The 12,533-nt window shown below is 40.6% G+C and overlaps 1 protein-coding gene across 2 annotated transcripts in view; it reads right to left on the reverse strand.

Moving 5' to 3' along the window:
- Dgkk (diacylglycerol kinase kappa) overlaps positions 1-12,533 on the reverse strand; it is a 131,957-nt gene that overhangs the window by 18,105 nt on the left and 101,319 nt on the right. For both annotated transcript variants that reach the window (XM_063280457.1, XM_039100305.2), the window contains exons 14-18: positions 6,858-6,957; positions 5,215-5,443; positions 3,398-3,508; positions 2,870-2,966; positions 1,248-1,355 (exon numbers count right to left, since the gene is read on the reverse strand). In XM_063280457.1, the coding sequence (XP_063136527.1) occupies positions 1,248-1,355; positions 2,870-2,966; positions 3,398-3,508; positions 5,215-5,443; positions 6,858-6,957 (645 nt within the window). The remainder of the gene's footprint in view (positions 1-1,247; positions 1,356-2,869; positions 2,967-3,397; positions 3,509-5,214; positions 5,444-6,857; positions 6,958-12,533) is intronic.

Consider the following 12,533-nt stretch of genomic DNA (forward strand, 5'->3'; position numbering starts at 1 on the left):
GAAAAGATATGGTACTGAGCTAAATGAGGTATCTGTGGCGATTTGAATACAAATGCCACATGTAGGCTCATATATTGAATGCTTAGTGAGCAGGGGCTAGAACTCTTTGATAGGTTTAGAAAGATTAGGAGGTGTGGCCTTGTCGGAAGAAGTATGTCACTGGGGATGGGCTTTGTTGTTTTCCAAAGCCCACATCTGGCCCAGTGTTTTTCTTTTTCTCTTGGTCCATGGATCAGGACATAGAACTCTCAGCAACTTCTCCAGCTGTCATGCTCCTTATCGTGATGATGATGGACTAAAACTCTGCAACTGTAAGCCAGTTTTGCAAAAAATTGTCTTTGCAAGAGTTGCTTTGGTCACTGTCTTTTCACAGCAATAGAACAGTGACTAAGACAATATCTTCATGCAAAAGGATGGATTTAGAGCATTAGCTCACACTATACACACAGAAAAATTAATTCAAAGTACAAACTTAAATGTAAGAATGAGAACAATACAATTTTGGAAGAAAACAACATTTTCTGACCTTGAGTTAGATTAGTATGATACCAGAGACATAGTCCATAAAGACAAAAAAATTAACTAGGCTTTATAAAAATTGAAAAATTCTACACTTAAAAAGATATGAAAATGAAAAGACACTAGTAAACTGAGAGAAACTAATATAGTTCACCCTCATCCTGGGCCTATTCTGAGAAAGAGAAGCTAATGGCAGTGGCAGAGGGAGGGTGGTCCTTTATGATAGTTACCCTGGCTTCATATATTTGTACTTCCAATTTATAAAACTGCCAAAGCTGCCTTAAGATGTATCTGTAGGATAAATCTACCAGAAGGTTCTAGGTGGGCCAGTACTACTCAGTGCGTCCAGAGGACCCAATCTGCAAGACCAGGAAACAATAGCAGCATCCTGGATACTTTGTAGTAGCCTTGTCAAGCAAAAACACCTTTGGAACTCTCATTAGGGCCCGGTTAAACTTAGAAATAAAATAAAGTTCAGTGCAATCAGTCCTCAATAACAGTTAAGAGAAATCCCCAGGGTAGCCTATGGAAGTACAAATGGACGCCAGGGTAAGTATTATAAAGCAGCCCAACTTTCTGGATGCGCTGTCTCCACTAGGCAAGTCTTGGAACCTATGCATTTTACTTCCCAAGGACCTTAGACTTTCTGCTACTTGTCTGCTATAGGAATATTTATGTGTACTGCGACTGTGTGTGCCTATCCAGAAGGCTGAGCATCTTTCCCTTACTTGTATTGTTCTGGGTGTTCTTCTCTTCTGGCATTGAACTCCAGAGAAATCTTTGCGTCTAGTCCAATTCCAAAGTAGTTGTTCATGACACACCTTTCTTTGAAGCGTCTGAAATTAGGGAAGAAGGCAGACACTAAATAAACAGGAAAGGAATACTATTACCACCAGGCATCAGACAGCATCCACATAAGGAAAAATAATGGAGGGAAGGCTCCTCCCCTGGGACAAGCCATATGGTTTCTGCTAAGGTGTCTATAGATGTCCATTTGTGCCCAAAAGTACCCTGGCAGTTCTGATAGAGAATGTCCAGTCAGCCCGGAAGCTTTAGTGGGATGACTCATATCAAAGAAGCAAAACTTGTAACCTTAGTTGAATTCGTAGGCCTCAGATATGAGTCATGTCTTTCCACATAGAATGAAATACTCATGGGCTGATGCCATAACTAATTTTGGAGTATCTTAGTTGCAGATGTATTTTGGTTATGAAGCCTACATTACTGGTGTCAATGATGTCTGACTCATTCCTGGCACTTTCATACCAGCAAACAAAGGTTAACATGTTTTACATTTGAGAGGAGAGTCTGGTAAACGAAAATATAACAATGATGATGATTATGATGACAATGAAGTGAGTAGTTTTTAGTTTCCTGAATTCATCTAGGGTATTAATTTCAAAATTAGAGTATCCCAGAGCTAATTCCAGCCTGTAACTGTGACTGCTGTAACTGTAACCTGTGCATGCTCCTTCCCAATTTTGCATTCAAAGAAATCTCCTTGCTTGAAATAGGCTACAGGAGGAGGGGTAACACCAGGAATGAATCAGACAGTGTTTTTGCACAGCTGCTGTTAAGCATGTGCCACTGTACTGCTTATCAGAACTCATAAGGCAGACCTGTGAGATCTCAAACATGAATGGCGAAGTGGTGGGTGTGGGGGCGGGGGAGCTGTTGGAAACTCAAGAATTGCTTTCCTCAATAAATTATTTGTGAAGCATTTGCTAGTTCTGTCTGTCTTTTGGGAAACTGAAAAGGGCACAGTTTGGCTGTTTCAGGCACAAGGAGATTTAAATCAATCACTAAATTTGCATCACCTTTGCCTCCCTTGACCAGAGTGAGAATTTAGAGCTTCTCTGACTAAAGTCTTACCCAACTGATCTAGCAGAACTCAAAATGACTAAGTATGGTAGAATTTGGCTGCTGGGATATTTTAGACAAATGGGACAGGCAAGATAATCAATCGTCCTTGGATTTCCTATCGTGTTCCTTACATGACTATTTTTGTATCCTCAACCATTTACAGTTAAAAGCAACACTGAAAAAGTAAGTCCTCTGAAATCACAACTAAAATTTATTATGTGTTTTCAGTGCATATAGCACTTAACTTTGAGTATCAAGTGCAGCTCAGTGCAAGTCCTTTTTATATCTAAACTTAATAGAACAAGCTTACATGAAAGTGCAGTAACTATATTCATTCCCCTTGGAAAAATAGGGCTTACATTGGTTAAGTAACTTGGTAGCTCATACAATTAATTAGAGAATCAGAATTTCACTCTGGACGTGGCGAGACTATGCTACCAACAAGAGGGACAGAAGCACATTAAAAGTCATCGAGTTGCATACTTACATCGTTTCAGGTGTAACATGTAAGTGTTCTAAGTCAAGGTTATCAAGGTCTTCACTTCTCAGAGAAGGTATAGAAGATAAGGTGTCACAGCGAGACCCTAAACACAAAAATCATCACCTTGGAGACAGGTGCAGACAGAAAGCCTTTCTCCCCACCTGCAATCCACCCTGCTTTCCCTGCTGGCTGAGGCTCAAGCTCAATGGCTTGCTCCTAGACAAATGTCACTGTTCTCACACCCCAGGGCCCCCCTCCATCCTTTTAGATGGACAGGGACTTTCATTGAGGTGTTTGCTGGCTGTCAGTGATACAAATCCATAACCTGGCTCTCATCAGGCCAGTATTTTCAAATCGTCCAACATATTCTTTGCTGTGGACATTGGGATGGAGTAGTGTGGAGTTTCTGGAAAAGAGTGAGGAATGTCCACTAGAGAGTGGGGTCATGTGTGAAGGCAGATGTGTGGAAATGTATTTATTTCTTGGAAACTAAGTGGCAGTGCTATAGGTAAAATAAGAGAAGAAAGTCCTTACGGTGTCTTGGGCTCTGATCATAGTCATCTGAGTCATCGTCTCCATCGCCCAGGAACAAAGATGAAGCAAAGTTCTTCACTGATAAGCTCTGTCTGCTTTCGTCATCCAGAACTAAAGAGCAGAAGTGGAAGGAGGGAGGGGGTAAGGAAGAAAGGAAGCAGAGAGGACGGAAGACGCGTCATGTTTATCACACAGTTTCTGAGCACGGATATGTAGGTAGACGATGAGACTCCAGCTTTCCTTCATGTGGCTGCTTGTATCCCCACACTTTTTATCACATCATTTCCAAGTCTTTTAAAGTTCTATAATGTTTTCTTCCTTATTCTTTTTCTGCCACCCACACAGCACACATACTTATGAGCAGACACTTGGGAGGGGTGATATGAGTGTCAGGGTAGAAATCATGATTCCCTTCTATCCCGTTTCGTTAGTTCATATACTCATATATTATGATGTGTGTGAGAGAGTGCAGGTCCTTGCATGCCACAATGCACACATGGAAGTCAGAGGACAACCTCAGGAATCAGTTCTCATTTTCCACCTTGCTAGGGAACAAGCATCTCTTGTTGTTTTTGCTGCATACACCAGGCTAGCCCACTCCAATGAGTCTCTTGTGTCTCTTCTTCCCATTCCCCCAAAGAAGCACACTGAGTTTACAGACGTGTTTGTTACCACATCCTGCTTTTCTATGGGCTCTGATGATTCAGAGTCAAGGTAGTTATCTGTGCTCAGCAAGTGCATTACCCACTGAGCCATCTCCTCGGCCCTTTCCTGGTCATTCGAAGGTCTCACTCAATCCTCTGGATATTTGAGAGCTTCCTAGCTTTTTTGTTAGCCCATGTGTGGGACCGCTCATGTGTTCAGCTTGTGCCAAGGCTCATCTGGTCTTTCATTACCTTTCTGCCAAGTCTTTATTTGTCCTGTGACTATGAAATATAACCTCTAAGTTTAACATTTGCCTAGGAACAGACTGATGATGGGTTGTTATGGAGCTATGGCCAAGTTAATTTAGTTTGATCTTTATCATTACAGAAACAGACAAAAATGATTGTATAATTCCTGGAAACTATTGAAACAGAAAGTGATTATTTAATTATTCCACAGTATAAAAGGGAGATGTACATTCTCAGAAACATGGCTAAGATTTCTCCTAAAGGTATCAAAGCAGGGACAGGTACTGTGGATAACCACCAAAGGCTAGCAGGGACAATTCCATGTTATATGGGACTTCTGCTCAGTTCCAATAGCTCAGTTAGAATACACTTTTATCATATGGGTTTTTTTACATTTATTTTTCAAAGGGCATTGTGTAGATAAAGAGGTTATTAAAATAGTGTGTGAGGAACTTGGGGATGTTTAAAACTTCATACGCTGCTAGAAGTTTAGGAACTGTCAAGAATTCGAGATGATCACAGTCACTGTCAAGTCAGCAAGACCATTCTTAGGTTCTATATGCCTGACTACTAATGTGTAAGGCATGCAAAGATGAACAGCACACAAGAAGCGAGGCTGACAGAGCTCTCAGCCCTGTTTCTTATATCACTTGTGGTTGTTTAGGATACATGTCAGTTCCAAAAATAAAGACGTGTAGGAACCGAGGGCCAGGAAAGGAGAAGCCAAAAGGAGAGCTTATCTGGACTGAAGCTTTGTAAGTCAGCAGTCAGAGGAGTGACTTGATACATAACACTACGACGGAATCCCGTCAAGTGTTATCAGTGAGGTGATAGCAGACCCAGATGAAGGGAGATGATGAAACCATTCCTAGGAGGAACCTTTTCTTTTCCCTAGCCTAGTCACCATAACTCTAAACACCTCACCTTGTTCAACCTGGAATAGGATGAGTTTCAAGGATTGCTGGAGTTTCTGAGCCCTTTCAGCCAACTCCATTTTAGCCTTTGCTATGTGGTCTAGTTCAGGGACGAAGGCTTTTCCATCTGGTTTGCTTCTGCTGCCATATGCTGTGGCTGTCCGCTCAGCGGAGGCAGCTACTGCATCCTCAGCCAGGAGATCAAGAAGGACACTGAGTTTATCATACATTAAGTCGCTCTATAGGGGGAAGAAGGAAATGGGGTATTGTTAGGAAAGATAAAATGAGAAGAAAGGATGGTATGGGGGAGGCTGAAAGGCAACACTGCATAGAATCCCACTGGTGAGGTGATGAAGGCCAGGCAATGCTGACACCCAAAGGGTAGCAGGGGATTAAACATATAGGATGTGTTTCTGAACAGCTTCAGGGATCTATGCATGCTCACAGTTTTTCTCATGTCAAGATGGCTCTTGAATTTGTGTGGACCATGGATAAAAGGGAGACATGGAAACATTTTTCTGTTAGTATCTTCATCAGCATGCTTCTACGGATGCCAGTGTGCCTCTGTAGAGTGTTGGTGTCTGTCCTCAGATGTATGTATTTCGAGGATGAGCATCTGCCACATGATTTAAACTTTACTTAGAGAAGTGACTCTCCACCTTCCTAATGCTGAAGCCCTTTAATGCAGTTCTTCATGTTCTGGTGGCCCACAACCATAAAATTATTTTTGTTGCTACTTCACAACTGTAATTTTTCTACTGTTGTGAATCTTAATCTATAATATGCAGGATAGTTGATATGTCACCCCTGTGAAATGGTCACTTAATCCCCAAAGAGATCATGACCCACAGGTTGAGAACTTCTGACTTAGTAGTTTGTGATGTGAGACAACTTACTTAAGCTCTTTATTCCTCCACATCTGAGGTCAGCTGCAAATATTATATAAGTTGATATATATATATATATATATATATATATATATAACTTAGAAGAAGCTCTGACACAAAGTGTGTGTTGTATAATTGTTAAGTATTGTTAAAGAGGTGATGTGGGTCTGTTTATTTTTCATTTTTTTAATGTGTATGTGGCATTTCTGTTCATGTATATGCATGGTTTGCACATATGTGGGTACACATGTGTGTGTGTGTATGGGTAGAGACTGGAGGTTAATGTCAGGATTAGTCTCACTCTTCAACCCTATTCACTGAACCAGGTCTCTGAATCAAACCCCCAGCTATTTCTATTGTATAAATATGTTTGCAGCACTGAAACTAAATTATGTGGCTCTGTGTGTGTGTGTGTGTGTGTGTGTGTGTGTGTGTGTATCAAGCATTCAACTAGCTGAGTAACAGCTCCACCTTTTGTGAATATATATTCTTATATCTTTATGCATGCTTTGGTGCATAACTCCATTCACTGAGGCTTAATGTTCACTACTATCTATTTGTGGACAGATTCTTGGCATATAACTAGGTGCATGGATGTGGATATGCCAAGATGAAAGTGATGAAATTGGGCCTTCCCCATCAAGAAGATCAAGCAGCTACTTAACTTTGCCACTACTTTATGATCCCCAGTAAGAGGCACATCTTATTTTATTGAAAACGTGATTCCTGTTCACAAAGGGATGAGATAGTAGGAAAGGACACTTACTTTCAAAATCACAGACTCCACTGCTGTAGTGTTCTGTTTTATTTGATGCCAGGCCTTTACAATATCATCGATAAAATCTTGCACTGCTGAGCACAGGAATCTGGAAAAATGAGGTAGACAGCATATGTGTTAGAACCTGTGCGACCCAGAGCACTTATCTCATAGAATAGCATCGCTATATATCTTCTTCCCCATTCCATCTCTCTTTCACAACATATCCTGCCTTCTCTGTCCGCTTTCAGACTTCACACTGTTCTTTCTGTGCTTTATTTTATCCTGTACACACATGATAAAGTATGTTTCTTTCTGTGCTTTATTTTTCCTGTACACATGATAAAGTATGTTCCTTTCCCACTTAGGCCCGGTTTCACTCCACTTCCCAAGGGATGTACTTGAGATAGCTTTGCCAGCATTCCTTAGTGATGACTGTAAATGACCAGAAAGATACTCTGCTTGGTTAACATTTTCACCAATCAATCAGCACTGGTTCAAGGGCTACCTGATAAAGTACAAGAGCAATGACACAAGGGAATATATTTTTGTGTGTAATTAGTGCTTCTCAGATGAGAGTGTAGTGGATGGGGCAGGAGCCTTTGCTCCTAAGAGTGCCAGTGAAAAGGAATGAGCCAAATGTTTAGGAGGAGGATGTGTCGCTTGAGCTATAAGACAGCACACAGGTAAGGCATCAGTCCCTGAACACTTGGCTTAAACTTCCACTACTCCCCTAACTCCTGGGGCTTATGGGACCTAGGACCCTGACTTCTGTCACCCATTAGTTCCTGATGCCCAGAGGTAAGGAGTCCGCAGAGACCCCACCCATATTTCTGTGGATGCCCTAGCTCCTGAACCTAAAATATAATCAGTCTCCAGAATATCAGCCCCAAGCTCCCTGTTTCCACTCACTGGACATTATAACTTCGGATGTGCAAGTCCCAGGGCAGGAACAAACAAAACCGACATGCCAATCCAAAAAAAAAAACTCTACAAAAAATTACTGATCCCATAATAATGGACCCTAATGAAAAGGACTGGGGAGAATTTCAGAGAAAAAAATTAGAAAAAATGATTATAAATATGTCCAAACAAAGAAGACAAGAATAGTCTCTAAGAGAACAAAAGAGATAAAGAAGTCAATAAAAGTTATGAAAAGGGAATTCAATAAAGACTTAAAATTACTGAAGAAAAGCTAAACTGAAATCATGCTAGAAACAAAAAAGTCAGTAAGCAGGATTTCTGGTAAAATGGGAGATTAGAAGCCTTTCTGCCGCACGAATAGCTTATTACAGTTAAGGCATTAAAAGGGAACCTAAATATGATAACATCCAATCAGCTTCTTCTCCAGTCCTAGAGTCTACTTGATCAATACCCCAATAAGCCTCACATACCATCAAACCCATGGAATACCTCTACTAGTGGCTTGAACTTGCTGCTCTGATTGCTACCAATGCAGGTACCACCACCATATGGCCATTTACTTCACATAAAATAGGCTAAAAGAATCCCACCAGGAGATCCACAAAAGTGGTGTTGGTAGGGATTTCATAGAAGGGTTTCCTGGGGATTGTTACCACCAGTAACTCAGTGAGAAAAGGTAAAGTCCTGGGAGGTAGGCAAAGCTCTAAACAGTGCTTTGGCTACCACAGAGCCAGCAGCTGCTCCTGACTTTGTGTGAATGCAGCAAGTGTGGCTAGATGGAGTTTGCCTTAGCTACTCACAGCCCACAGAGCAGAGTCAAGAAAACTATACACGAGACAATCTTGAGAGTTCACATGGGAAGAACTGGACTGGTAAAAATCAACACCGAGTGTGACCAGGGACAAGACTAGGACAAGAGAGAAAAACCAGTGGTTCTAACAAGGAGGAAAAAAGCCCAAACAAAATAAAACGACATTCAGGACAGCGATCTTGTTTCCTTACATCTCCACCCACCTCACGCCTTCTGCAGCTTTTTCTTATGTATGCTGCACAGTAGGGCATTATAGCAGGCCAACAGTGTCCCCTGCTGTTCACACCTTTCGCTGTTTTATTCTGTTGCTTTCATTTGTTTCTTCCCTCTTTCCCCATATCATTCCTTAGTACTATATCTGTTAAAGCCCAAAGGCTGACCTTGTTTATGGCATTGGGATACATATCTTTACCTCTCCTTTTTAATCTACCATTAATCGAAACTCCCATATATTAACTTCATTTCTCCTTTGCCTCAACCATTCCCACCACAACTTCCAATGTCAGAATATAACACTCATCACTAGACTTAATGGGATTGTTTACCTCTCCTTTTCCATTGCGCTCAGACTAACATATGAGCATACACAGCAGCATTGGGATTCCTTTATTACCTAGTCAGGACTTTGTAGTCACTTTCTACCATTTTATCAGAGTGCTTGCACCGTGGCATAGAGGGTGGTACTGCAGACAGCAATCAGCACTCAGACTGGAGATAGAGCCTGTGCCTGGACCACTAATCTAACAGATGACAACAGCACCACACCTGCTGCCACCAAGTCTCTCCTAAGCACTGCAAACATGCTCATTAGAAGAGAGGCAACCAGAAGGGAAAAAAATGCAATGCATTTTAACCCCTCAAAAGACTGATCCCAGTACAAAACCCCAAATAAAACACAAGACAACTTATCCCCTCCAAAAATTACCAATCCCATAGTAATGACCCCTAGGCAAAATGGATTAGACAAAAGTCAAGCTGTAGAATGCGAAGCAATAATTACATATATGAAGGAAGATTGCTCAAAGAGGACGCCAATCATTTCAAAGATAATACAAAGAGACAGCTGAATGAAACACGGGTCAGTTCAGGATATGAAAATAGAACTTAAGAAAGAAATAGATATACCTAAAACCCTTAAACCATAATAATGATGGAAGTAAAAAAATGAAATAAACGGGGCTGGGGATTTAGCTCAGTGGTAGAGCGCTCGCCTAGGAAGCGCAAGGCCCTGGGTTCGGTCCCCAGCTCCGGAAAAAAGAAAGAAGAAGAAGGAGGAGGAGGAGGAGGAGGAGGAGGAGGAGGAGGAGGAGGAGGAGGAGAAGAAGAAGAAGAAGAAGAAGAAGAAGAAGAAGAAGAAGAAGAAGAAGAAGAAGAAGAAGAAGAAGAAGAAGAAGAAGAAGAAGAAGAAGAAGAAGAAGAAGAAAAAGATGGTTGTGAGCCACCATGTGGTTGCTGGGAATTGAACTCAGGACCTCTGGAAGTCCTAGCCTAGGTTAGTGCTTTTTAACTGTTGAGCTATCTCTCAAGCCTCTGATTCTTTCTTTTTTATTTGTATCCCCTTTATGGCCTTCACTTGTCTTACTGCTCTAGTTAAGATTTCAGTACTGTTAAAAGAGAGAGAGAATGGTCAGTTTTGTTTTGATTTTATGGGGAGTGCTTTGAGTTTCACTCCATTTAGGATGGTGCTGGTGATGAGATTACTTTCTGTTGTTTTTACTGAGATATGCTCTCTGTATCCTTATTCTCTCTAGAACTTTTTCATTTAGGCTATTTGTTTTTCAAGACAGGGTTTCTCTGTTTAACAGCCCTGGCTGTCCTAGAACTCATAGAGATCTACCTGCCTTTGCCTTCAATATGCCACCACATCTAGCTCAGCCACTTGGTTTTTTTTTAATATAGATACCAAAAATACACATGGAAAACAGAGCATCTTTAATAAATTATGTTGGGAAAACTGGATATATGCATGTAGAATAATGAAATTTGAACCTTTTCTCTCATTCTGCACACAAACTGCAAATGGATCAAAATATCAATGCTAGACCCATAACTCTAAAACTTCTAAAAGAAAAAGTGGGTAATGTGTCTAAGGATATAAGCTCAGGCAAGAACTTTCTGAATAGGGCTCCCAGGAACTCAGGAAATAGGACCAACAATAAGTGTCATGAATCTAAAAAGTTTCTATACTGCAAAGGAAGCTATCAACTGAAGAGGCAGCCTATATAATGGGTAAAAAAATCTTTGCCAGCTTTACATCTTAAAGAAGTATGAGTGTCTAGAATATATAAAATTTGGGGAAAAAAATCCTTAAACACTAAGAAAACAATACCATTAAAAAGTGGACTGTGGGGGCTGGAGGGAGAGGTGGCTCAGAGGTTAAGAGCACTGACTATGCTTCCAGGGGTCCTGAGTTCAAATCCCAGCAACCACATGGTGGCTCACAATCACCTGTAATGAGATCTGAGGCCTTCTTCTTGTGTGTCTGAGGACAGCTACAGTGTATGTGTATGTGTACACACACACACACACACACACACACACACACACACACACATATATATATATATATATATATATATATATATATATATATATGGGCTATGGTCATGAAGAAAGTTTTCTCTGAAGAGGAAATACAAATGATTAAGAAAAAATTTAAGTTTTCACCATTATTAGCCATCAGAGAAATACAAATTAAAACTATTTTGTGATTTCATTTGACCCCAGACATATTGAAACAGGAGACAAAAAGTGCTGTCAAAGATGTAGGGATTTAGAAACCCTCAATGCACTATTAATGGGACTCAATTGATATAGCAACTATAGAAATCAGTGTGGAGGTTTCTCAAGAAACTAGAAATAGATCTACCATATGACCTAGTTATAAATGTTTTGCGTTTTATCCCAAGGACTCTATTTTCTACCACGGAGACATATGCTCATCTAAGTTCATAGCTGCACTCATTGCAATAGCTAGTATATTACTTCTCTGTTGCTGTGATAGAATAACATGACCAAAAGCAACTTAAGAAAAAGTTTATCTTGGACTATGGTTTGAGCAGCTAGATGTCCATAATGGTGGGGAAACAAACATGGGTAGCAGGAGCAGGAAGCTCAAAGTACATAGCTTAGTCACACATCCAAAGCAGAGCGGGTGAGCAGGAAATGGAGTAATACTATAAACCCTCAAAGTCTGCTCACAGTGAAATGCTTTATCCAGCAACACTGTCCTTTCTAAAGGCTCCTTGACATTTTCAGGAACACCCACTGGTATCTAAGTGTTTTAACATCCTCAGAAATATCAACCAGCGACCACGAGTTTAAATACTCGAGTCTATGGGGGTACATTTCTCATTCAAAGCACAACAGCCAAGGAATGGACTTAATCTTGATGCTTATCAATTTCTAAATGGATACTGGAAATTTGATACCTTGGCACAATTGAATTTTATTTAGCAAGAAAGAAAATAACTGAAGTAACAAAGAATTAGAGATTCAAAAATTGTATATGTAGATCTTTGTATAGAATCATAGAATTTGCATGTTTAATGTGTAATATTGTGGAATCCAGAAAAGTAGAAAAGGGAACATTGGTGGGGAAGGGGAATAAAGTTTTTAGGGAGGGAGGACAGTACAACATAAGTGTTATAAAAAGGACAGGAAAATAATGGGAGGGAGGTTTAGGTAGGGAGAGTCTATAAGAATATAATTAGAGTTACCATAATCAGGGGATAATACTTCTCCTAGAAGCCAAAGGCTGCCAAAATTAAAAGTTTCGTCACGTGTGAGTGTGAGATATTTCCCCTCTGGTAGTTAGTCAAGGGTGTCCCAGAGACTCCTAAAAGAGTACAGGGCATTGCCATTATTCCTGGGTGCCCACTATAACTTGATGGGAGAGATCCTGTTACAGAAAACAGCACACACTTTGCTCACTGGACATGGAGGAGTCA

This window comes from Rattus norvegicus, chromosome X (genome assembly GCF_036323735.1).
Source record: "Rattus norvegicus strain BN/NHsdMcwi chromosome X, GRCr8, whole genome shotgun sequence".
Taxonomy (NCBI): Eukaryota; Metazoa; Chordata; class Mammalia; order Rodentia; family Muridae; genus Rattus; species Rattus norvegicus.